At 61.9% G+C, this 23,282-nt stretch overlaps 1 protein-coding gene across 2 annotated transcripts; it reads left to right on the top strand.

Annotated features, from left to right (window-relative positions):
• The first annotated feature begins 1,608 nt into the window (after positions 1–1,608).
• On the top strand, positions 1,609–23,268 carry TUBGCP3 (tubulin gamma complex component 3). 2 transcript variants are annotated; one of them, XM_056129799.1, is made up of 21 exons: positions 1,609–1,795; positions 3,913–4,020; positions 8,465–8,532; positions 8,728–8,805; positions 9,139–9,308; positions 10,214–10,386; positions 10,855–10,973; positions 11,208–11,333; positions 12,227–12,295; positions 12,640–12,772; positions 12,914–13,080; positions 13,435–13,545; positions 14,223–14,331; positions 15,534–15,723; positions 17,166–17,301; positions 17,650–17,718; positions 18,041–18,176; positions 20,172–20,392; positions 20,518–20,658; positions 22,012–22,128; positions 22,567–23,268. In XM_056129799.1, exons 1-21 carry the CDS (start codon positions 1,720–1,722, stop codon positions 22,723–22,725), a joined length of 2,676 nt encoding a protein of 891 aa, XP_055985774.1. In that variant the 5' UTR covers positions 1,609–1,719; the 3' UTR covers positions 22,726–23,268. The 2 variants fall into 2 exon arrangements, with proteins under 2 accessions (XP_055985774.1, XP_055985773.1); XM_056129798.1 differs by having other exon boundaries at positions 9,139–9,360; positions 10,218–10,386.
• The last annotated feature ends 14 nt before the right edge of the window (positions 23,269–23,282 follow it).

Raw genomic sequence — 23,282 nt, 5'->3', positions numbered from 1 at the left:
TGTGGGAGGCACCACTGAGCGACAGGGTCACAGGGCTTGACCTGCACGTGGGCACGCCGCGGGGCATCTGTCTGTCCATACACACTGGACCCTGGTGGCAGAGCACGGCCTCTGTGTGGGAGGGGAAGTAGGACTGTCCCCATCAGGGAGACGCCAAAAGGGAACCCCAGAGCACGGAAAGGAGTGCTGCAACTCCCTCCCTTCCGGCATGAGTTTAGAGCCGGGGGCTGTGGGGTCTGGGGAGTCTGGTTCTGTAAGACTCAGGTATCTGGGCCTGTAGGACCTGGGATCTGGGCCTGCAAGACCTGGGATCTGGTTCTGTAAGACTTGGAGATGGTTGTGTGTGTGTGCTGCGTGCTTTGCCACACCCAGTGGTGCTCAGGGCTCAATCCTGGCTCTGCACATGGGAATCACTGCTGATGGGGTCAGGGGGGCACATGGAGCGTTGGGGATCTAACCCAGGTTGGCTATAGGCAAGTGTCCTCTTCTCTGTACTATGGGACGTGGGAATCGCCTGTCAGATCCGGTGATCTGGGCTATAAGGTTTGGGAATGCAGACCCGTAGGCCAGAACGTCCAACTGACGGGCTCCTGCTCTGAACGGGCGGAATCTGTGTCTGACCGCAGCGCTCTGCTCTCCTCCTCAGACCCCACGTAAGCCACCCAGCAGCTCAAGGAGGCCGGTGTCTGCATGAGTTTTCGCCTCCGACTCTGGCCTATCCCTGGTGCCTGACCCTGGGTGCAGGCTGCTGTCTGGTCCTCGGCCCAGCTAGACACCAGGCCTCAGGGCCGTCTCTGCAAACAATGATGAGCCTAACACGAGCAGCACTACAAGCCGGTAACACGGACCAGCTGCACGAGGTATCAATTCTAGAATCATCCAGTGTTGGGGGAGCGAACCTCTGGTGATCCTGTGGATCTGGGCTTCTCCCCCTGAGCTGCCTGGCACGGGACTCCGCTGCCCAGCAGGGCCAGGGGTGACGCGGTCCAGCCTGAGAGTGACGCGACCACAGCCTTCCCCGCAGTGGGGCGGGCAGTGAGAGGAGCCCGGGCCTGTTGCACTGCAGGGGGCGCCCCTCCGGGGAGGCGCCTGGGGGCGGACGGCGGATCTGCGGAATCTGCGGGGCGAGCACCCACCCGCCAGCCAAGTCCTCCTCCCGCAACGGGCGGGGCTGGCCCCAGGGGAGGGCCTCGGCCGAGCATCCTCCTGGGGACCCGCGCTCAGGCTGGGGGTGGCGTCCTACTGGGCCGCCACCCGCTCGGGCCGCCTCCGCTGCGGTCCGGCCCTGGACAGCTGCCGCGGGCGCTCCGCAGAGGCGTCCTGGGCGCCAGCGGGCCTGGCCCTGACGCGAGGCGCGGTGGGCGGGGCCTGCGATCTCAGTGGGCGGGGCCTGCGATCTCAGTGGGCGGGGCCGCGGGTGGCTGTGGGCGGGGCTTCGGCGGGCGGGGCCTCGGGCCGCTGTGGGTGGGGCCGCGAGTCTCTGTGGGCGGGGCGGCGGGGCGCGGGGCATTGTGGGAGAGGCCGCGGGGCGTTGTGGGAGCGGCGGCTGGGGCGCCGTGGGCGGGGCCGCGGCGCCTCGCGGGAGCGTCCGCGGGAAGTCGAGGGCGGGCCGCGGGGGCTTGTGGGAGCGGCCCCGCTTTGGCGGTTCCGTCAAAATGGCGGCGCGGGGGCCGGCGAGGCCGGCGCGGCCGTAGCGGGCGGGCCGCGCGCCGGGCGAGCATGGCGACCCCCGACCACAAGTCGCCCAACGTGCTGCTGCAGAGCCTGTGCTGCCGCATCCTGGGCCGGAGCGAAGGTAGCGCGCGGGGCGCGGGCCGCGGGGTCGGGCGCTCCGGCCGGCGGCGGCCCCGGGGGCGGACGAGGCCGCGCCGGCTCCGGGGCGCCCCGGGGCCGCGGGCGGGCCGGGCGGGGCCGGGGCCTCCCCGCGGGGCGCGGACGCCGGCGTCGCCGCCCTCCGACCCCCGCCCCGCGCGCGCTCTCCCGCGCACGCGCACTCGGCCCCGCGCGCTCCCGGCGCGCCGTCCCGGGCTTCTCGGGCCCCCTCGCGCTCTCCCGCGCGCGGGCTCTCGCGCGGCCGCTCCCGGACTCCCCGCCTCGCCGCCGCTCGCTCGCGCGCGCTGTCTCGCCCTCTGCGTCGCTGTCGCCGTGTCACTCGTCTCAGTGTCCCCCTCGCCGTCTCTGACTGCCTCGGACGCTCTCTGGGGTCGCTGTCGCTGTCTCCCTCCACTGCCTCTGACAGTCGCGTACTGTCTCACTCGGTCCTTCTCAGCGCCTCAGTGTCTCTGACGCAGTCTCTCGCACTGTCTCTGTCTCCCTGGCTCGGACTCGGTCTCTCTCAACTGTCTCTGTCTCACTGTCTCTGACGTGGTCTCTCTCACACGGTCTCACTCAATGTCTCTGACGCAGTCTCTCGCACTGTCTCTGTCTCCCTGGCTCGGACTCGGTCTCTCTCAACTGTCTCTGTCTCACTGTCTCTGACGTAGTCTCTCTCACACGGTCTCACTCAATGTCTCTGACGCAGTCTCTCGCACTGTCTCTGTCTCACTTTCTCGGACTCAGTCTCTCTCAGCTGTCTCCGTCTCGCTGTCTCTGACGAAGTCTCTCTCGCACTGTCTCAGTCTCTGACTCAGTCTCTCTCTCGCACTGTCTCTGTCTCCCTGGCTCGGACTCGGTCTCTCTCAACTGTCTCTGTCTCTCTGTCTCTGACGTAGTCTCTCTCACACGGTCTCACTCAATGTCTCTGACGCATTCTCTTGCACTGTCTCTGTCTCACTTTCTCGGACTCAGTCTCTCTCAACTGTTTCCGTCTCGCTGTCTCTGACGAAGTCTCTCTCGCACTGTCTCTGTCTCCCTGTCTCGGACTCAGCCTCTCTCAACTGTCTCTGTCTCACTGTCTCTGACGTGGTCTCTCTCACACGGTCTCACTCAATGTCTCTGACGCAGTCTCTCGCACTGTCTCTGTCTCCCTGGCTCGGACTCAGTCTCTCTCAACTGTCTCCGTCTCGCTGTCTCTGACGAAGTCTCTCTCGCACTGTCTCACTCAGTCTCTGACTCAGTCTCTCTCTCGCACTGTCTCTGTCTCCCTGTCTCTGACGCAGTCTCTCTCAACTGTCTCTTTCTCACTGTCTCTGACATAGTCTCTCACGGTCTCACTCAGTCTCTGACTCAGTCTCTCACACTGTCTCACTCAATGTCTCTGACGCAATCTCTCGCACTGTCTCTGTCTCCCTGGCTCGGACTCAGCCTCTCTCAACTGTCTCTGTCTCACTGTCTCTGACATAGTCTCTCTCACACGGTCTCACTCAATGTCTCTGACGCAGTCTCTCGCACTGTCTCTGTCTCCCTGGCTCGGACTCAGTCTCTCTCAACTGTCTCCGTCTCGCTGTCTCTGACGAAGTCTCTCTCGCACTGTCTCACTCAGTCTCTGACTCAGTCTCTCTCTCGCACTGTCTCTGTCTCCCTGTCTCTGACGCAGTCTCTCTCAACTGTCTCTTTCTCACTGTCTCTGACATAGTCTCTCACGGTCTCACTCAGTCTCTGACTCAGTCTCTCACACTGTCTCACTCAATGTCTCTGACGCAGTCTCTCGCACTGTCACTGTCTCCCTGTCTCGGACTCAGTCTCTCTCAACTGTCTCTGTCTCACTGTCTCTGATGTAGTCTCTCTCACACGGTCTCACTCAGTCTCTGACTCGGTCTCTCTCTCGCACTGTCTCTGTCTCCCTGTCTCGGACTCGGTCTCCCTCAACCGTTTCTGTCTCGCTGTCTCTGACGTAGTCTCTCTCGCGCTCTCACGCAGTCTCTGACTCGGTCCCTCTCGCCCGGTCTCCGTCTCCCTGTCTCGGACTCAGTCTCCCTGGCTGGCTCGCTGCCCTCCCGTGCGGCGGCTGAGCGGCGTCCCCCTGTCTTGCAGCCGACGTGGCCCAGCAGTTCCAGTACGCCGTGCGCGTGATCGGCAGCAACTTCGCCCCCACCGTGGAAAGAGACGAGTTCCTGGTGGCCGAGAAGATCAAGAAGGAGCGTGCGTATCTCTGGGCGCCCCTCGCGGCAGCGCCCCACGGCCGCGAGGGGCCCGGGGGCTCCCAGGGCCTGGAGTTCCTTTGCCCTTTTGCTGTGTCACCGTCGTGTGCCTTCTCTTTGCCTCGTGGCAATTTGAATTTATTCCTGACGCTGGCACAACAGCGGAGAAGTGATGAGTTAACAGACCAACTGGTCCAGAGAGGGTGGAGTGCAGGCCTTGCACGCGCCTGACCGGGGTTCGATCCCTGGCACCCACCTGGCCCCATGACCTCTGCCAGGAGCGATGCCGGGAGTGGTCCCGAGCGCAGAGCCAGGATTAAACCCTGAGCACAACTGGTGTGTCCCCCAAACAAAAACTAGTCACAGTAGAAACCAAAAAGCACAAAGGTCACGTTAGGAAAGTAAACCGTTTCCCGAACTTGCGTGTCAGACCCACGTCTGTGTATATCCAGACCAAGCGAGTCCTAGCCGAGCCTTGGCCTGTGAGACCTCTGTGGCTCGTCACTGAGGGGGAGGTCTCTGGACAAAGCCAGGGTCCACTCGGGTGCAGCCATAGTTGAGGAGGAGCTGGCCATGTTCAGTCTGATGAAGAGCAGCCTTGAAAACACATGAGCTGCTCTTAAAAATCATACTTCATGCAGAGATTCAGGAACGAGGCCCCCAAAATTGCCACCGTCCGTGAAGAGTCACGAACCCAAAAGCAGGACGACTATGAAATCGTCTCAGTAGGCGATTCAACAAGAAATGGGCCCTGAGGACAATCGCAGTCGTCGCCCTTTTCTGACTCTTTGAACAGGGTCACTCTGTTTGAGCCTTCTGCACTCTTCAGAGACACCCCAGCGTCAACTGAGCTGTCTAGCTGTGTGCTGTGTCAGCTGTCACAGTTCTGCACGTGCACATTGTTGTGTATGTGGAAAATGTTTCTGTTGCTTCTGTGAGACAGACCGTTAGCATCCTGCCGGCCTTCAGTTTCAGATAGCCGAGTGGCGGCTTCTTTCTCAGCTTCCACACTGTAGAGTACAGCGGAGGCCAGTCCTGGACCGTGGACTGGAAATGGACTCAGTCCCAGTTCTCCAGCTGTTCTCCCAGCGCTCGATGTCTGAGGGAGGAGGCGCAGAGCAGCCCTCAGTGTCTGAGGGAGGAGGCGCAGAGTAGCCCTCAGTGTCTGAGGGAGGAGGCGCAGCAGCCCTCAGTGTCTGAGGGAGGAGGCGCAGAGCAGCCCTCAGTGTCTGAGGGAGGAGGCGCAGCAGCCCTCAGTGTCTGAGGGAGGAGGCACAGAGTAGCCCTCAGTGTCTGAGGGAGGAGGCACAGAGCAGCCCTCAGTGTCTGAGGGAGGAGGCGCAGCAGCCCTCAGTGTCTGAGGGAGGAGGCACAGAGTAGCCCTCAGTGTCTGAGGGAGGAGGCACAGAACAGCCCTCAGTGTCTGAGGGAGGAGGCACAGAGCAGCCCTCAGTGTCTGAGGGAGGAGGCGCGGAGTAGCCCTCAGTGTCTGAGGGAGGAGGCGCGGAGTAGCCCTCAGTGTCTGAGGGAGGAGGCACAGAACAGCCCTCAGTGTCTGAGGGAGGAGGCACAGAACAGCCCTCAGTGTCTGAGGGAGGAGGCGCAGAGCAGCCCTCAGTGTCTGAGGGAGGAGGCGCGGAGTAGCCCTCAGTGTCTGAGGGAGGAGGCACAGAGCAGCCCTCAGTGTCTGAGGGAGGAGGCACAGAACAGCCCTCAGTGTCTGAGGGAGGAGGCGCGGAGTAGCCCTCAGTGTCTGAGGGAGGAGGCACAGAACAGCCCTCAGTGTCTGAGGGAGGAGGCGCAGCAGCCCTCAGTGTCTGAGGGAGGAGGCACAGAGCAGCCCTCAGTGTCTGAGGGAGGAGGCGCAGCAGCCCTCAGTGTCTGAGGGAGGAGGCACAGAGTAGCCCTCAGTGTCTGAGGGAGGAGGCACAGAACAGCCCTCAGTGTCTGAGGGAGGAGGCACAGAACAGCCCTCAGTGTCTGAGGGAGGAGGCACAGAGCAGCCCTCAGTGTCTGAGGGAGGAGGCGCGGAGTAGCCCTCAGTGTCTGAGGGAGGAGGCACAGAACAGCCCTCAGTGTCTGAGGGAGGAGGTGCAGCAGCCCTCAGTGTCTGAGGGAGGAGGCACAGAGCAGCCCTCAGTGTCTGAGGGAGGAGGCACAGAACAGCCCTCAGTGTCTGAGGGAGGAGGTGCAGCAGCCCTCAGTGTCTGAGGGAGGAGGCACAGAGCAGCCCTCAGTGTCTGAGGGAGGAGGCACAGAACAGCCCTCAGTGTCTGAGGGAGGAGGCACAGAACAGCCCTCAGTGTCTGAGGGAGGAGGTGCAGCAGCCCTCAGTGTCTGAGGGAGGAGGCACAGAACAGCCCTCAGTGTCTGAGGGAGGAGGTGCAGCAGCCCTCAGTGTCTGAGGGAGGAGGCACAGAGCAGCCCTCAGTGTCTGAGGGAGGAGGCACAGAACAGCCCTCAGTGTCTGAGGGAGGAGGTGCAGCAGCCCTCAGTGTCTGAGGGAGGAGGCACAGAGCAGCCCTCAGTGTCTGAGGGAGGAGGTGCAGCAGCCCTCAGTGTCTGAGGGAGGAGGCACAGAGCAGCCCTCAGTGTCTGAGGGAGGAGGCACAGAACAGCCCTCAGTGTCTGAGGGAGGAGGTGCAGCAGCCCTCAGTGTCTGAGGGAGGAGGCACAGAACAGCCCTCAGTGTCTGAGGGAGGAGGTGCAGCAGCCCTCAGTGTCTGAGGGAGGAGGCACAGAGCAGCCCTCAGTGTCTGAGGGAGGAGGCACAGAACAGCCCTCAGTGTCTGAGGGAGGAGGTGCAGCAGCCCTCAGTGTCTGAGGGAGGAGGCACAGAGCAGCCCTCAGTGTCTGAGGGAGGAGGTGCAGCAGCCCTCAGTGTCTGAGGGAGGAGGCACAGAGCAGCCCTCAGTGTCTGAGGGAGGAGGCGCAGCAGCCCTCAGTGTCTGAGGGAGGAGGCGCGGAGTAGCCCTCAGTGTCTGAGGGAGGAGGCACAGAACAGCCCTCAGTGTCTGAGGGAGGAGGTGCAGCAGCCCTCAGTGTCTGAGGGAGGAGGCACAGAACAGCCCTCAGTGTCTGAGGGAGGAGGTGCAGCAGCCCTCAGTGTCTGAGGGAGGAGGCACAGAGCAGCCCTCAGTGTCTGAGGGAGGAGGCACAGAACAGCCCTCAGTGTCTGAGGGAGGAGGTGCAGCAGCCCTCAGTGTCTGAGGGAGGAGGCACAGAGCAGCCCTCAGTGTCTGAGGGAGGAGGTGCAGCAGCCCTCAGTGTCTGAGGGAGGAGGCACAGAGCAGCCCTCAGTGTCTGAGGGAGGAGGCGCAGCAGCCCTCAGTGTCTGAGGGAGGAGGCGCGGAGTAGCCCTCAGTGTCTGAGGGAGGAGGCACAGAGCAGCCCTCAGTGTCTGAGGGAGGAGGCACAGAACAGCCCTCAGTGTCTGAGGGAGGAGGTGCAGCAGCCCTCAGTGTCTGAGGGAGGAGGCACAGAGCAGCCCTCAGTGTCTGAGGGAGGAGGTGCAGCAGCCCTCAGTGTCTGAGGGAGGAGGCACAGAGCAGCCCTCAGTGTCTGAGGGAGGAGGCGCAGCAGCCCTCAGTGTCTGAGGGAGGAGGCGCGGAGTAGCCCTCAGTGTCTGAGGGAGGAGGCACAGAACAGCCCTCAGTGTCTGAGGGAGGAGGCACAGAGTAGCCCTCAGTGTCTGAGGGAGGAGGCGCAGAGTAGCCCTCAGTGTCTGAGGGAGGAGGCGCAGAGTAGCCCTCAGTGTCTGAGGGAGGAGGCACAGAACAGCCCTCAGTGTCTGAGGGAGGAGGCACAGAGCAGCCCTCAGTGTCTGAGGGAGGAGGCACAGAGCAGCCCTCAGTGTCTGAGGGAGGAGGTGCAGCAGCCCTCAGTGTCTGAGGGAGGAGGCGCAGAGCAGCCCTCAGTGTCTGAGGGAGGAGGCGCAGCAGCCCTCAGTGTCTGAGGGAGGAGGTGCAGCAGCCTTCAGTGTCTGAGGGAGGAGGCGCGGAGTAGCCCTCAGTGTCTGAGGGAGGAGGTGCAGGAGCTCTGTGTAGTAAGATCGTGTGCAATGGAGGACTGTGGCTGCTGGCCAGCACCCCCTGCCCCCTGGCCCTCCACAGGACTGAGGCGCCTGCTCTGGTTGCAGTGTGGGGACTGCACCCCGGGCAGTAATGGAGCCGTGCTGCCCTCCGGGAGAAAGAGCTGTGTTGTGTGTCCCTGAGCCGCTCAGAGTGGTTGGCGGGGATCTGAGCCCTCGGCGCGCCCTTCTCTGTGCCAGGCACACAGCACCGTGGCCCCGCCTGCTGCCCGCCATCCTCTGGGTCTCGCGGCCTGCGCCGTCGGAGAGCCTGCTGGGCGGTCTCTGGTCTGCTGTGCGTCCTCTCTGGTCTGGGACTGCCGCGGAGCTTGGCCGTGCAGCGGGTGTGTCCCCACACTGTCCCTCTGCTTTGTAGTGATCCGCCAGCGCAGAGACGGGGATGCTGCCTTGTTCTCGGACCTGCACCGGAAGCTCCACTCCCAGGTGGGCCTGCGGGCTGGTGGGGCGGGGCCTGCGGGTCGGGTTGGCTGCTGGTCGCAGGCCACCCTTTCTGCGCAAGACCCTGGGTTCCACGGTGCGTTTCTGCCGGCTGTGGTGCGGTTGTTTTGGAGCTGCGTTGATGGCAGAGGAGCCAGGTCTCCCAGGGAAGGGTGGCCTCTTCATGTCCTCTCTCCGCAGGGAGTTCTGAGGAATGTCTGGTCGACCCTCTACCTCTTGCTGAGCCTTAGTGAAGACCCACGCAAGCCGCCAAATAAGGTGAGAGAGCGAGCGAGCGAGCGAGGGAGGGCCTGTCTACCGAGAGTTCTCCGGAGTCACGGGGACGCCCGGCTCAACCTGTGTGCTCCGCGTCACCATCCTCTGCCCCCGTAGGGGACCCCAGGGGAGTGTCTGCTCTCATCTGGGTCTCCATCCTCTGCCCCTGCACAAGACTTCAGGTCAGGGGGGCGCCTGCGCTCATCCGTGTTGTCCTTTGTCCTTGCACGGAGACCCCAGGGGAGTGCCCGCTCTCATCCCTGTCTCCATCCTTTGCCCCTGCACAGAGACCCAGGGGGGCGCCCACTCTCATCCGTGTTTCTGTCATCTGCCCAGGTCTCCAGTTATGCCTCCCTGTTTGCTCAAGCGTTGCCGAGAGATGCCCACTCTACGCCCTATTACTGTGCTCGGCCGCAGACGCTCCCACTCAACTACCAGGACCGTGGCACGCAGTCGGTGCCCAGCTCGGGCAGCCTGGGCAGCAGCGGCATCAGCAGCAGCAGCGTGTACGCCGCGGCCTGGCCGCTCGGGCTGCCCCGGGGAAGCAGGCGTGCGTGTGTGTGTGAGTGTGCTCACCTGCACAGACCCCTGCAGGGCCCTGCTCTCGGGAAGCAGCTGTGTGTGCGCGTGTGAGCGTGAGTGTGTGTATGTGTGAGTGTGTGCTAGATTCCTACAGGCCCACCCCGGTTCCCTTGGGGAAGTTGGTGTTTGTGCGTATGCATGCGTGCGTGTGTGTGTGTGTGTGTGAGAGAGAGAGGGAGGGAGGGAGAGAGAGAGAGAGAGAGAGAGAGAGAGAGAGAAGACGAACAGATTCCTGCTGGGTCAGGACAGCAACCCATGAACAGCTTCCCCTGCCCTCTGTTCCAGGCTTCATGCTGAGGGTGGCACCTCAGGGTGGGGCCTCAGTTCAGACACCCCCCCCACCGGGTGGCAGCTGACCCTGGAGCTGATGGGGGCACTGTCCCCCTGGGCTCTGCCCCTGTTCCCACCGTGTCTCTGGTCGCTGTCCTGGCTGTCAGAGTTGGGGCTTACAGGCAGGGACGGGACCCTTGGTCCCTGGGAGCCTGAGCCCGGGGCGACCTCTCCTGCCACCTACGGTCCCGTTTTTGCTTAGGGCACCGCATGGACACCAGCAGCCTCCACACGCGGCCCCAGGAGTCACCGTCTGTGTTACTCCATGGGTGTTTCTGTGTTCAGGGTGTGGATGTGGGGCTGGTCTGCCAGGAGCTCGGGCCTGCAGGGGTGTGGGTGCTCCCCTATCGGGGCCGGCCAAGATGGGTGGTGTGTGTGTGTGTGTGTGTGTGTGTGTGTGTGTGTGTGTGCGTGCGCATGTGCGCGCGTGTGCTGGGGTCCGTCAGGGCAGGAGAGGCAGGGGGCTGGCTCCGGGCAGTCATGGCTCTTTTCCCCGCAGACAGACGCAGCAGGCCCCGGGCGTCGGGGACTGCCTTCGCCAGCAGCTGGGCTCACGGCTCGCGTGGACCTTGACTGCGAACCCACCTTCCTCCCAGACCGCTTCCTCCAAGGGAACCCCCTGCTCTGCCGCGCGCACTGTGGCGAGGCCGAGGAGAGACGGGGATGCGGGTGGTGAGTGGGGGGCCGCTTGAGCATGGCATGAGTCTGACCTGAAGGGTCCTAGAACTGTCTCTCTGTCACCTGACCTTTACGTACCTGCCCCTGCGCCGTGTCCTGCCTCCACGCTGCATTCTGTCCTTGCCTGTCCTGTGTCCTGCCCCGTCCCGTGTCCTGCCCTGTCCTATGTCCTGCATGTCTGTCCTCAACTGCCTGGTCCACTGAGCACCCCTGGCTCCCGACAGTGTCTCCCAACCCTGCCTACTGTTGGGTGTGGGTTTGCTGTCCTGTTTGGGGCTGGTCCTAAGTTCTAAGTGTCTTCCTGGAGTGTTGGCTCTGTTCCAGGGCCGTGGCTGGGATGTCATTGCTGTGTGGCCCAGTGCAGCCTCCTAAGTGCCGGAGCATCTTTCCTCGGGCCCCTCTCTCCCTTTGCGTCTTTCTGCTTCCCTACCGACGGCAGCCTTCTTCCTGCTGTGTCCGCAGGCACTGCGGAGGTGTGCGAGGCTGCGCTGGTCAGGGACATCCTGTACGTCTTCCAGGGCATCGATGGCAAGCACGTGAAGATGAGCAGCTCTGAGGACGGCTACCGGGTGGAGGGCAAGGTGCAGCCCGGCCCGGCCGATCTGTGGGGAGGCCCTGCCCTCTTCCTATGTCCTTGGCTCCAGCCACGCCCCTTTGTTTGCCCCTGCTGCCCTCTTCCAGAATCTTCTTTCCTACAGCCCTGCACATTTCTGACTTGGCTGTTTTGTGGGAGACCCTGGGTGCGGGTGGGCTGGGGTCCAGTCAGACTCATGAAGGCCGAGTGTGACTGCAGCTCTCCGCCGGTCTCTCCGCAGGCGACCCTGAGCAAGTCCCTGAGGGACACGACCGTGCGACTCGCTGAGCTGGGCTGGCTGCACAACAAGGTCCGGCGGTACACGGACCAGCGGGGCCTCGACCGCTCCTTCGGACTGGTTGGCCAGGTGTGGCTTGTGCTCCAGTGCTCTGAGCGTTGTCCTGGCTCAGAAATGGTGCCCCCGAGGGTTCTTGAGAGTGAAGCAGCATTGATGGTGTCTGTGGCTGTGAACAAAAAAGGACAGGCAGACGTGGCAGGGCTGGGCCAGGGCTTTCCTTGCTCAGCAGGGGTGCAGCTTCTTCCCTGTTGGAGCTTCTCTGGGGAGAGTGGGCTGGGGCTGCCTGTGCCCTGCATGACCCAGAGTGCCCAGGCCACCCTCCGCCACTTGGGTGTGGGTGATCCAGTCCAGGATCAGACTGGCGATCGGTGGTCTGGGTTATGTAAGCTGATGCTCTGGACTCTGGCGCCGTGAATTGGCTTGGCTCACACGCAAGTGAGCCCCTGTTCTCCTGTCCTATCCCGTCCCGTCTCCCCGGCCCCTGCGCTCCCGTCCTGGTTGACCGGCCCCTACATTCCTGGCTCGTCCTGTCTCTGACCTCCTTCACTCACATCCTCTCTGACCTTGGGAGGTGTGGGGGGGAGTGGGGGGGCAGGGTGGCAGGGGTCTACACCCAGTGGGACTTGAGGAAGCCTACTCTTGGCTCTGTGCTCACGAGTGGTCCCTGGCAGTGCTTGCCAGAGACTGAACTGGGATCGGTGCCTGCGAGTCGGGTGCCTCCCTCATACTGCTTGACCCCTGAAGCTGCTTTGTAACAGAGTGTTAGGAGAGAACCGCTTGAAAGGTCGTTGGAACGAATGCGCATAGACTCACAAGATGAAGCTTTGCTTTGTTCCCGGCGGCCGCTGGGCTGTCTTTTCAGGCAGCCCTTCCCAGTAGGCGCAATGTGTGGTCATGGATCAGGGGTGAGGCCAGTGGGCATGTCCCGGGCTGCGGGGTCCCATACCTCTCCCTCTCCACAGAGCTTCTGTGCTGCCTTGCACCAGGAACTCCAGGAGTACTACCGGCTCCTCTCTGTCCTGCATTCCCAGGTAGGTGCTGCCCTTGGGGCTACAGGGTTGTGGGCTCGTGGGACCATGTGTTTGTGGGGCCCTGGGGCTGCGTGGTCGTGACCTTCCTCCTGCCGTGTGTCTGTGAGGCGGAGATGGACCAGGTAGTGCTGCTGTCAGGTCTGCTTGGCTTGTCGGTGGGCCTCACTTGCCCTCAGCCGGACGCTTGGAGGAAGTGCTGTGCCCTGGAAGGTTCCTGCTGGGGCGGGTGGGGTGTGCAGACACGGCAGCAGGCAGTGGCGAGTGAGCACTGCACTCTGGCTAAGGGCATTGCCGTGCTGTGTCCACTCATGTCAGCTGGCCTGTCCCTGGTCCCTGTCTCCCAGCTGCAGTTGGAGGACGATCAGGGCGTGAATCTGGGCCTTGAGAGCAGTTTGACCCTCCGGCGCCTCCTAGTCTGGACGTATGACCCAAAGACGAGGCTGAAGACCCTGGCGGCCCTGGTGGACCACTGCCGAGGTCAGCCAGCCCCCAGTCAGCCATGACAAAAGGAGGGCAGGGGTGCAAGGCAGAGGGGCAGGAGATGGACTGGGGGCAGTCGGGCAGGGGAAGCTGGATGGTGTGCCCTGCTGTGAGTGAGGACTGTGGTACCACCCCTAGGCCGGAAGGGCGGGGAACTGGCCTCAGCCGTGCACGCCTACACGAAGACGGGGGACCCGTCCATGCGCTCCCTGGTCCGACACATCCTCAGCCTGGTGTCGCACCCTGTGCTGAGCTTCCTGTACCGCTGGATCTATGATGGGGAGCTGGAGGATGCCTACCACGAGGTACCGGGGAGCAGAGGGGATGCTACCCTCTGGCCGGGCGCAGTGTGGCCCAGCTGGGCTTTCTGGAGGAAACTGCAGCGCTGTGTGCATGTGGTTACTAGGGCAGGGTAGCTGGGGCCTGCCGTCGGAACCAACAGGTGGGAGAAGCCACGCCATCCTGGCTGGGTGCTGGTCTCCTGAGCCTCGCTCTGTTCGTGTGTGTCCTGCTTCTCGCTCCTGCGGCAGGGGCCCCATACTGCAGTTGAGGTCAGAATAGGGTTGGGTCTAGACGCCTTTCCCAGGAGGCCTGGGAACGAGTGAAGGCCCTGTGGAGTGCTGTGAGCCTCGACCCGCGCAGACACCGGGTTCTTTCAGTTCTTTGTAGCGTCAGACCCCACGGTCAAGGCGGACCGGCTGTGGCATGACAAGTATACGCTGAGGAAGTCCATGATCCCCTCCTTCATCACCATGGACCAGTCTCGGAAGGTGAGGCCTGCTGCTGGGCAGAACTGCTGCGTTTGTGCGGCCCACCCAGTCAGGGTATCAGTGTTTCACTCCTCAGTTTCTCTCGTGGGTTTTTAAATTTTGTTTTAGTTTTGGTTACTGAGCCACACCTCGTGATGCTCAGGACTTCCTCCTGGCCAGGACCATATGGGATGCTGGGCATGGGACCCAGGCCAGCCGTTTGCAGGTCGAGCACCCTCCCGACTATTCTCTCTGGTCCCGCTCCTCAGTTCATAGGGACCCTGGGTACTTTCCCCTGTCCTTGTCACTTGGCTTCTGCTCACGAATATAGTAGTTTGGTAGTGTTAATTCATTTCTGGTAAGGGTAATGTATATCTTAGTTTTGTGTTTTTTGGTCATACCTTAACAGAAGATTCTTCTATCCCGTGGAACTCTCTTTTTTTGTGGTTGGGGGTGGTCATACCTTTAGTGCTCAGGACTCACTCCTGACTGTTCGGGGGTCAATCCTGGTGGGGCTTGGGAAGCTCTGTGGTGCTGAGGACTAACCCTGGTCAGCAAAACAAGTGCTCTCTCTCAGGTCCCTGAAACTGGTTCTGCAGTGTGGGCGCTGGGGAGTCCTGGGTCTGGGGATAGTGACGGCTCTGCAGTGTGGGTGGAACTGCAGGTCTGGGGACAGTGACCAGGGCCTTTCCTTGCAGGTACTTCTGATTGGAAAGTCCATCAACTTCCTGCATCAGGTCTGCCATGACCAGACGCCTCCCACGAAGATGATGGCCGTGAGCAGGGCTGCAGAATCTCCCCAGGACGGTAAGCGTCATGGGGCGGGGGCTGGCTTCTGCCCACCCCGTCGATTGCTGTTGGTCTGTCAGGGCAATTCTGCCACCCGGACTGGCCCCCGGCAGGCCCCCGGCAGGCCCCTGCCCCGCCTTGTTTGGGTTTTCAGTGTCAGTCCTGGCACAGGGCTCCTATTCTCACGACCCCAAGGGATTTGCGATGCTCCTGCTGTGCTGGGGGGGATCTGTGGTCAGATGCCCTGCGCATCCTCAGGGACGAGGCTGGGAGTTCATCTCCTTCCCTGCTAGTCTCCACCCAGGAGCAGGACACATACACGTGTGGGGCCACTCTGACATCAGTGTCATCTCTGTGTGCACGGTCTGTGTTGTGGCCAAGGTAAAGCCCAGGAGTGCATGGGAGGCTCTCAGTGGTCTGCGCTGGCCACTGGAGTGTTACTCCCCAAGGTGTCTGAGACAGCTGCCGGCTTGGCGACTCTCTGAGAGGATTTCCTGGGGTTCAGGCCCCCTGCAGCTGCTGTGAGTGATGGTCAGGACCAGGGTTCACAGTGCACTGTCCCCCTGTGAGGGACCATGTGACCACCCAACGCGGCGGGGGCAGGGGTGCGGCTTGGAGATGACTCTCAGGTTCTCCAGAGTCAGGGCTGAAGAATGTTTGAGAATCGCTGGGGAAAGCTCCAGAAATCTCTCCCATGGGCCAGAGTGGGCTGCTCTCAAGGCTGTCCGGGAGAGACGACATCCTTAGAGACTTGGACTGGCACCTGCTGTCCTGCCATGGCACCGGCCTACTCGTCTTGAGTTCCCTTGAAGTTCTTGAAGCCAGGCTGGGTCTTGCCCAGCTTTCTCCCGGGGGGCAGAGTGGGGGAGTGGCAGGCCCAGTGGCAGTCGTGTGCCATGTCTGCTCCTGAGCCAGAGAGCTGCAGATCCTTCTGGAAGGTCAGAGACTCTGGCAACCTGCCCCACCCAGCTTCACGGCTACCCACACCCGCTACCAGTGCTCGGACTCCTTTCCAGGCAGCTCCTGGCACCCCTGCTCGGCACAGTGTGCTGAGCACCCTGTAGGAGAGCAGGGCTGTGGGTGTGTACGTGTGTGAGAGAGAGGGAGAGAGTGCACTTGTGAGTGTTTGCGAGTGCACGGGAGAGCATGTATGTTGCACACTGTGTGCAGGCTGCGCTCTCCTCACTGAAGGCTAATTCGTGCACCTCTCCCTGCCCCAGCTGCCGACTTGTTCACAGACCTGGAGAGCACGTTCCAGGGCAAGATCGACGCCGCCTACTTCGAGACGAGTCGGCACCTGCTGGATGTGCTGAGCCAGAGGTACAGCCTGCTGGACCACATGCAGGCCATGCGGCGCTACCTGCTCCTGGGCCAGGGGGACTTCATCCGCCACCTCATGGACCTGCTCAAGTAAGGCTGCCGCTGTCATGGGGCCTCACGGTCGCCCTGCAGGCGCATGTGTGTGTACGTAATGCGTGCGTGTGTGCGTGAGTGTGAACAGGGCCCCCAGTGGCTCACAGGCTGTGTTCACGAGTGTGTGCGTATGTGTTTATGTGAGTATGAGTGAACAGGGCCCCAGCGGCTCCCAGGCTACCAGCACAATGTGTGTGTGTGTGTGTGTGTGTGTGTGTGTGTGTGAACAGGACCCCAGGAGCTCACAGGGTATGTTTAAGTGTGTGTGTGTGTGTGAGAGAGAGAGAACAGGGCTCCAACGGCTCACGGGGTATGTTTACGTGTGCGTGTGTGTGTGTGTGTGTGTGTGTGTGTGTGAGAACAGGGCTCCAGCTGCTCACAGGCTATGTTCACGTGTGTGTGTGGGGGGGGTTTGGGGGAGGGCATGGGGAAGAGGCCCCCGAGGCTCAGGAGTGGCAGCTTGGAGCTGTCCTGGGAATACGGCCTGTGTGAAAGGCAAGCCTCCTGTTTCACATATTGGGTGTGTGTTCCTGGAAAGAAACATCGGGTTTTCTTCTGTACGACAGAGGGTCCAGCAGTAAGTGGGCTGAGGCCTCGCTGGCGCCCTTTGGTGGGGTGCAGCAGCCTCGTGCAGGGGAGGGAGCAGGAGGAAGAAAGGGACATGGAAGTTCCCTGCTAAACTGGCCCCGCCCGCATTCAGGAGCCACCAGGAGAGACCTGAGCACTGACCTGGCCCCAGTCACACCCCGTTGGTGACGCCAGGCCGGGCTTGGCTGCTGGGGAGGTGGCAGCTACCCCTACCCGGGAGCTTCCCTTGGCTCAGGGTGACTTGTCTATTGGCTGCACAATTGCGGCCATGCAGACTCCTTTCCCAGGGTTCTGTGGGCTCATGGGGTCAGCACAGTGGGAGGAGGGAGTGCCATGATGGCTTGCGAGGCCCCTGGGCCCTGCCGCTGCGCACAGCTAGTCCTCAGAGCATAATGGCCTCTCTGCTGCCTGCACCCCCCGCCCCTAGCCCCTGTTCCTGGCCGACTGGCGGGAAGCTGCCTTGGGGCCAGCGGCTGGTCACTGCCACACCCAGACAAGCAGCACATGCTCAGCGGGGCCTGCTTTGGGGCTCAGAGCTGGCCGGCACCTTCTGCGTCCCTGCGAGGAGCCGGGTTGCTGCCAAGGCAGCCTGGGGTCACTCCATGCTCGCCCAGCGCTCACAGGCCATGTGCTCCCACGCTGGGATTGGCTAATACGCGTGGTACATGGGTGTGTGGCTGACTGAGATTGCAAGGGCTATTCCACTCCCCCGACTGTGGGGCGGGAGTTCTCATGTTGTTGGGATCACATTTATCTCCTTGATTCTGTAACTGGAACTCACTCTGCAAGCTTTTACGGAGCTCATTAAGAATAAGGGTCTTGCCGCCTCTCATTTCTAAAACCCTCCGAAGGCCAGAGCTCGTCCGTCCCGCTACGACTCTGTACCAGCACAACCTGACTGGGATTCTGGAGACGGCCGTCCGGGCCACCAACGCCCAGTTTGACAGCCCCGAGATCCTCCGGAGGCTGGACGTGCGGCTGCTGGAGGTAGAGCCTGCGGGGATGGAGGGGGAGCCCTGCTCTCCTCGCTGGCCTCTGCTGGGCTCACCCTCCCGCGGTGGCCGGGGGGAGTGGGGTGGACCGCTCTGTGCTGACTCCTCCCAGGGGTGGTTCCAGACACGTCAGCGCTTGTTCGCTGCCAGCAGAGCCGTTGGGTCCTCCAGGACTGACTTAGGGTTGCCCCCTAGAAGATAGCCCTTCTGTACTGTAGGAGGAGGGCCGTGCGCTTCTGGAAGGACTGAGAGTTCCCAGGAGAGCGCGCCTGCCCTGCCGCCTTTGCCCTCCTTGCCGCGTGCCCTGGTGCTGAGCAGGGTGGTGCTGCTTGTCTTTGTTCAGGTTTCCCCAGGGGACACCGGATGGGACGTGTTCAGCCTGGACTACCACGTCGATGGACCCATTGCCACGGTAAGGCCCTTGCGGGTGTGCTGGCGGCTGACGGCCTTCTGGTGTTGGCGCTGGGCCCCGCCCTGGGACGCCGCGCGCCAGAGTGGTGCAGCGTCATCTGTGGGTGCTGAAGTGCCCAGTGACCTGAGGATTCTTGGAGATACCGTTTCTTCTGTGGTGGAGAAGAGGGAGGTTGTAGTCTGGAACGTTTCTGTGCAAGACCACCACTGAGATATGCTGATGTTGGCATTCCTCCCTGTCATTCCTGCTCCTGTAGGGCAGGTGGCCTTAGCGTGGGTGGGTCCCGCGTCCCACGTGCACTCACCGCCCCTCTCTCCTCCAGGTGTTCACCCGGGAGTGTATGAGCCACTACCTGAGAGTATTCAACTTCCTCTGGAGGGCCAAACGGATGGAGTACATCCTGACTGACATCCGCAAGGGCCACATGTGCAACGCCAAGCTCCTGCGAGGCATGCCAGGTGAGCCGGCGCTGGCTAGGCCTGTCCTGGTGTGTCCAGCCAGGCACTTGCCAGGACAGCTTCTCGGACTTTGGTGAGAGCTGGAGGACATGTGTCAGGTTGGGTCACACCACAGCAGCAATGCTCAGGGGTTACTCCTGGCTCTGCATTCAGGAATCATGCCTGGCGGTGTTTGGGGGACCCTGTGGATGCTGGGGATAGACACCGGGTTGGCCACATGCATTCTAGTGCCCTGCCCACTGTCCTGTCGCTCCGGCCCCTTGGGCCCCACTCGGTTCCTCTCCAGTGGTCAGGCATACTTTCCTTTCAGAGGAGGCTCACGTGGGAGGGCAGTCGCACCTTCGCTCCTATCGCACCGCTGTCCCCTTGGCCTGTTCACAGGACAGGGAAGCGCCGTGGGGTGTCAGTCACAGCCAGGAGCTCCAGGAGCACACAGCTCGTGGTCCAGCTCGTTTGGGTGTGGATTCTGAAGTCCTGTGTGGAAGCGTTCGTTCGCCTGGGCCCTCTGCAGATACTGAGACAGTGAGGGTGACTGCCCATGGCTGGGGACCCCGCAGGAGTTCTGGGTCCCTGGCCTCGAGAGCTGGGCAGGGGTGCTGCGATGGAGCCTTTCAGCCTAGCAGCACCCACTTTTGGAACTGTGTGGAGCCCTTTTCTTTAAGGAGAAAGAGTTTTCTTTGTGGGCTGATGGGGTGGAAGTGTCCTCAGCTCCGTCACGTGCATTTCTTCCAGAGAACCCTAGAGGGCGGTGGAGAGTCATGGAAGTCTACAGCCGCTTCTGCAGCGGATGGGCTGAGACTGGGTGCCCTGCACCTCCGCACCAGTCTGGCTCTGCCTCATTCCGCCCCATCTGTCTACGTGTCATTGTGTGCAGGCAGACGTATTTGCAGTGTGGGGTAGATCTGTAAGAGGGTCACTGTTGTCTAACACTCTAGGGCGAGGGTCCTGGACTCTGGTGTTGCTGCCGCAGGGTTCCGGAGGGTGTGACCTGACTGCTGTCCCTTGGTGTTTTCTAGGTCCACAGGAGAGCTGGGAGGGGGTGGGCAGGGCCATGTGTGCTCGGGGTCATGTGCAGAGCTAGTGCTTGCTTCTGGAGTCCTGGACGCACCCTGGGTGCTGCCTGCAGCCCAGCACAGGTTGCTCGGTAGTGCCCAAGGCTGTCTGCTCTGGCCAGCATGACTGTGGTGGGCAGGGACGGGGCCTCGATGTGTGTCCTTGCTTGGGACCAGTTCCCAGGCCCTGTTCCTCACAGCCACCGTCTGATCACAGCCTGAGGTGCAGTGGGATTGAGTCCGGCCAGGGACACAGCCCAGACCATGTAGAACCAGGGGTGGGGGGCAGGGGTGTCAGGATGTCCTAACAGGTCTGGGGTAGGCCCGTGGAGTCTGTGGCGTCCTTGGAGCCCATCCGGCGAGGTGCGGGAGATGCAGTGCATCGAGCCTTGCTTGGGGCAGCTGCTGCTCATGGCCCCTGTGTGAGTCTCGTGAAGCTGGAAGGACAAGGCCTGATGCCGCCCGCAGCCGAGGAGGGGCTTTTGTCCGGCCGCCACGCACGGGCCATGTCCCCTCTCCTGGGCAGCCATGGGAGCTAGGCTTTGGAGGACAGCGGAGATTGGAGTGAGCTTGACCTCAAGTCGATGGACAGACCTTGCTCAGGGCGGGCTGGGTCTTTCCCGTCCCACTGCCGCTGGGGACCTCGCTGTCTGTGCTCGCTGTGTGTAACAGTGTTGCTTGCCAGGGCAAGTTAGCAGGGCGTTGGCAGTGGGTCTCTGCGTTCCTGTGTCCACCTGGAGGGACAGGTGGCAGCTTTTCCTGAGGAAGTGGCCCCTTTTCTCCCAACAGCTGGGAAGCGGATGTCTGGCTGGGAAGCTGGGCCGCCGGCCATGACTTTTTCTAGCAGTTCAGTTCCCCACTGCCCTTCTGCACCTAGAGGGGCCTGCCCGGAGACCCGGTGTCCTGTGCTGGCCCCGAGCTGAGGCAGCTCTGGCTCTTGCAGAGTTCTCCGGTGTGCTGCACCATTGCCACGTGCTGGCGTCCGAGATGGTGCACTTCATCCACCAGATGCAGTACTACATCACCTTCGAGGTGCTGGAGTGCTCCTGGGATGAACTCTGGAACAAGGTGCGGCAGGCCCAGGACCTGGACCACATCATCGCTGCGCACGAGGTCTTCCTGGACACCATCATCTCGCGGTGCCTGCTGGACGCAGACTCCAGGGTAAGGTGGGCGGGGAGCTGGGCTCCCCAGTCGCCCTGCCTGCTCCCCCTGGTGGTCTGAGTTGGGTTGGGAACTGCGGCATGTGTGGCGCTCCATTAATGGAAAAGACCTCTTCTCACCGGCAGACGCTTCTGAACCAGCTTCGGGCTGTGTTCGATCAGATCATCGAGCTTCAGAATAAGCAGGATGCTATCTACAGGGCCGCCCTCGGGGAGCTGCAGAGGCGCCTACAGTTTGAGGAGAGAAAGAAGCAGCGGGAGACGGAGGTACCAGCCAGGGGGGATGGGAAACGGGGAGAGCTCTGGCTGGGGGCAACTCTGAGCAGGAGACGGGATAGGAGCTATGGTAGGGGGTCAGCTGTGTGACAGTAACGGGGGTGGGGTAGGGTGTACGACACCGACATGCGTCTTTCTGCTGGAAACTTCCTGAAAGGTGGGACAGCTCCTCCCCACCTCTGGAGTCAGAGTCCAACATCACCTCACTGTCCTGTCCCCAAAGACGCAACACCCCAGAGCCTCCTGTGCCCACTGACTGCCACCAGGCAATGCCTGCTTCTGTGGTCCTTCATCCTGAGATGGTGTGACGGATGCACCCATATCCCAGCGGCCACCACATACCCACAGGTGCACCACATCACACAGACACACCCACAACACATACACATCGACATCACACAGACTCAGCCACGTCACACAGACACATCCACAACACACACAGATGCACTTCCGTTAAACACGGGCACACATCACACACGCACCCACATCCCAGGCGCCCCCGGAGAGTCCCCACATCCGCCTGGCACATTCACGAAACTCGCCACGTGTGGCTTACACGGACACTCCCACTCTGCATAAACATGCTTGTGTAGCATCTATACACATGCACACGCACAGCCCCCATCCCCTCCTCTGCATGCACCTCATACGTGTGCCCTCGCACGCACGCACGCACGCACGCACGCACGGATGCCTGTGGCCCCGCTGCCGTGCTGCCGTGCAGGCTCGCTTTTCTCTTGGCTCTGCTGCTGACGTGGGGCAGTGTGCTGGGCCTGTCGAGAGGCTGTCCCCGGCTGTGCAGACCTTCGGTCTCGTCTGCATGTCGCCACCACATGCGCCGCCCCGTGCACAAACTGGGGAGCGAACACCGTTGTCCCTTCAGCAGTTGGGCACGGCCGGAGGCCACTCTCGGCCCTGCGCAGGGCCTCCCTCCCGCTGTGCCCTGGGTCTTGGTCAGTGGGGTTTGCTGGGGGCTTGGTGCAGACATGGAGGAGCCAGAGGCAGCACTGACTGCACCTGGGGTGCTCAGGAGTGTGTCCGTGAGCAGCTGGGCAGCCCCTGACTGGGACGGGCCTGTGTGGTACTGCCCAGCCCGGAAGACGGAGGGGAGCCTGGGCTGACTCGAGCACGCGCGCTCTGCTGCTTCTCCCTCGGCCGTGCGCGAGTGCGGCCTCCCGTGCCTGGGTGGGCATGGCCCTGTGTGGGGCGGGGGCTGCAGCTCTCTGGGGTCTGTGTCCATTGGGGGGCACGGCACTGCATGGCCTCAGAAGCGGGTCCAGGCTCGGTGGCACGTGGGCGCCCTCCTCTTAGCCCCGACAGCTCCCCTGCTCTTCCTGCTCGCAGGGCCAGTGGGGGGTGACGGCCGCAGAGGAGGAGGAAGAGAACCAGCGGGTCCGCGAGTTCCAGGAATCCATCCCCAAGATGTGCTCGCAGCTGCGGATCCTAACTCACTTCTACCAGGTGCGTAGCCTGTGCTGCCTGTGCCCTTGCGCGGGCCGACGGCTCCTGTCCCTCCTGCCCTGGCTCAGCCTTGGCCGCACCTGCCCAGAGCTTCCTGTGTCCAGTGCTCAGCCTCCAGCACCCCAGGCCTCGCCTGAGTGTGTGTGCCAGAGCCCGCCTGAGGGCGCGAGAGCGAGCCAGAGGCAAGGAAAAGAGGGAGACGGAGTGAGAAAAGGCAGGAGAGCGGAGGAGAGGAGAGCGAGAGTAAGAACAAGGGAGAGTGAGAGTGCGCGTGCGCACGCGCAGTGTGCGGCGTCTTCGAGCTCCGCGCAGGGAGCAGGTGTGACGGGGCGTCTGAGCAGGAGCAGGGAGCCTGGGGCCAGCTGCTGAGCTGACAGGACGGGACAGGAGGGCACGCCCATCGGCCGCTGGGCTCAGCCCTCACTCTCCACCGCCCAGGGCATCGTGCAGCAGTTCCTGGTGCTGCTGACCACCAGCCCCGACGAGAGCCTGCGTTTCCTGAGCTTTCGGCTGGACTTCAACGAGCACTACCGGGCGCGGGAGCCGCGGCTGCGCGTGTCCGTGGGCTCCCGTGGCCGGCGCAGCTCCCACACGTGAGCTCCCGCACCTGTGGGGCGAGGCCATGACTGTGTCACAAGATCCGTATCGGTGGCTGTCCCCCATCCCCCGTAGAGACGGATACACGCTGCTGTCTTCAACGTCGTCAGGCGCGGTTTGTGAATATAATCAAATTGAATGGAGCAAACATCCCGCTCAGAAATAGAGCATTTTATTTTGGGTTTTAGTGTTGTAAAATATTAACCTCTGTGAGAACCTTTGTATTCGAATGCACTTACCACGTCTATTCTTTTCCTGCAGAGTTTACATTTTGTATTTAATTTCCTGACTCGGCGTGAGGCAGGGCCCGTGAGGCACAGGTCTGTCTGACAGGGTTCTGGACGCTTTCTGTTGGGAAGAAACCAACCAGAATAATGGAGATTTCCTTTTCCTTGCCTATTTTTTCATTGTAAATATTTTATCTACTGACTAGGTATGGAGGGAACGTTTTTTTGTAAAAAAGGTCATATCAAGTTACATAAATCTGCCTTTATTATGTTGCTTAAGTGAAAACTTAGAAAATTAAAGTAATTATCTTTCAGATGAATTGGTTCTGT

This window comes from Sorex fumeus, unplaced genomic scaffold (genome assembly GCF_029834395.1).
Source record: "Sorex fumeus unplaced genomic scaffold, SorFum_2.1 ptg000072l, whole genome shotgun sequence".
NCBI lineage: Eukaryota > Metazoa > Chordata > Mammalia > Eulipotyphla > Soricidae > Sorex > Sorex fumeus.
Note: the sequence above shows the minus strand (reverse complement) of the source record. Positions and strands in the feature narration are given on the sequence as shown.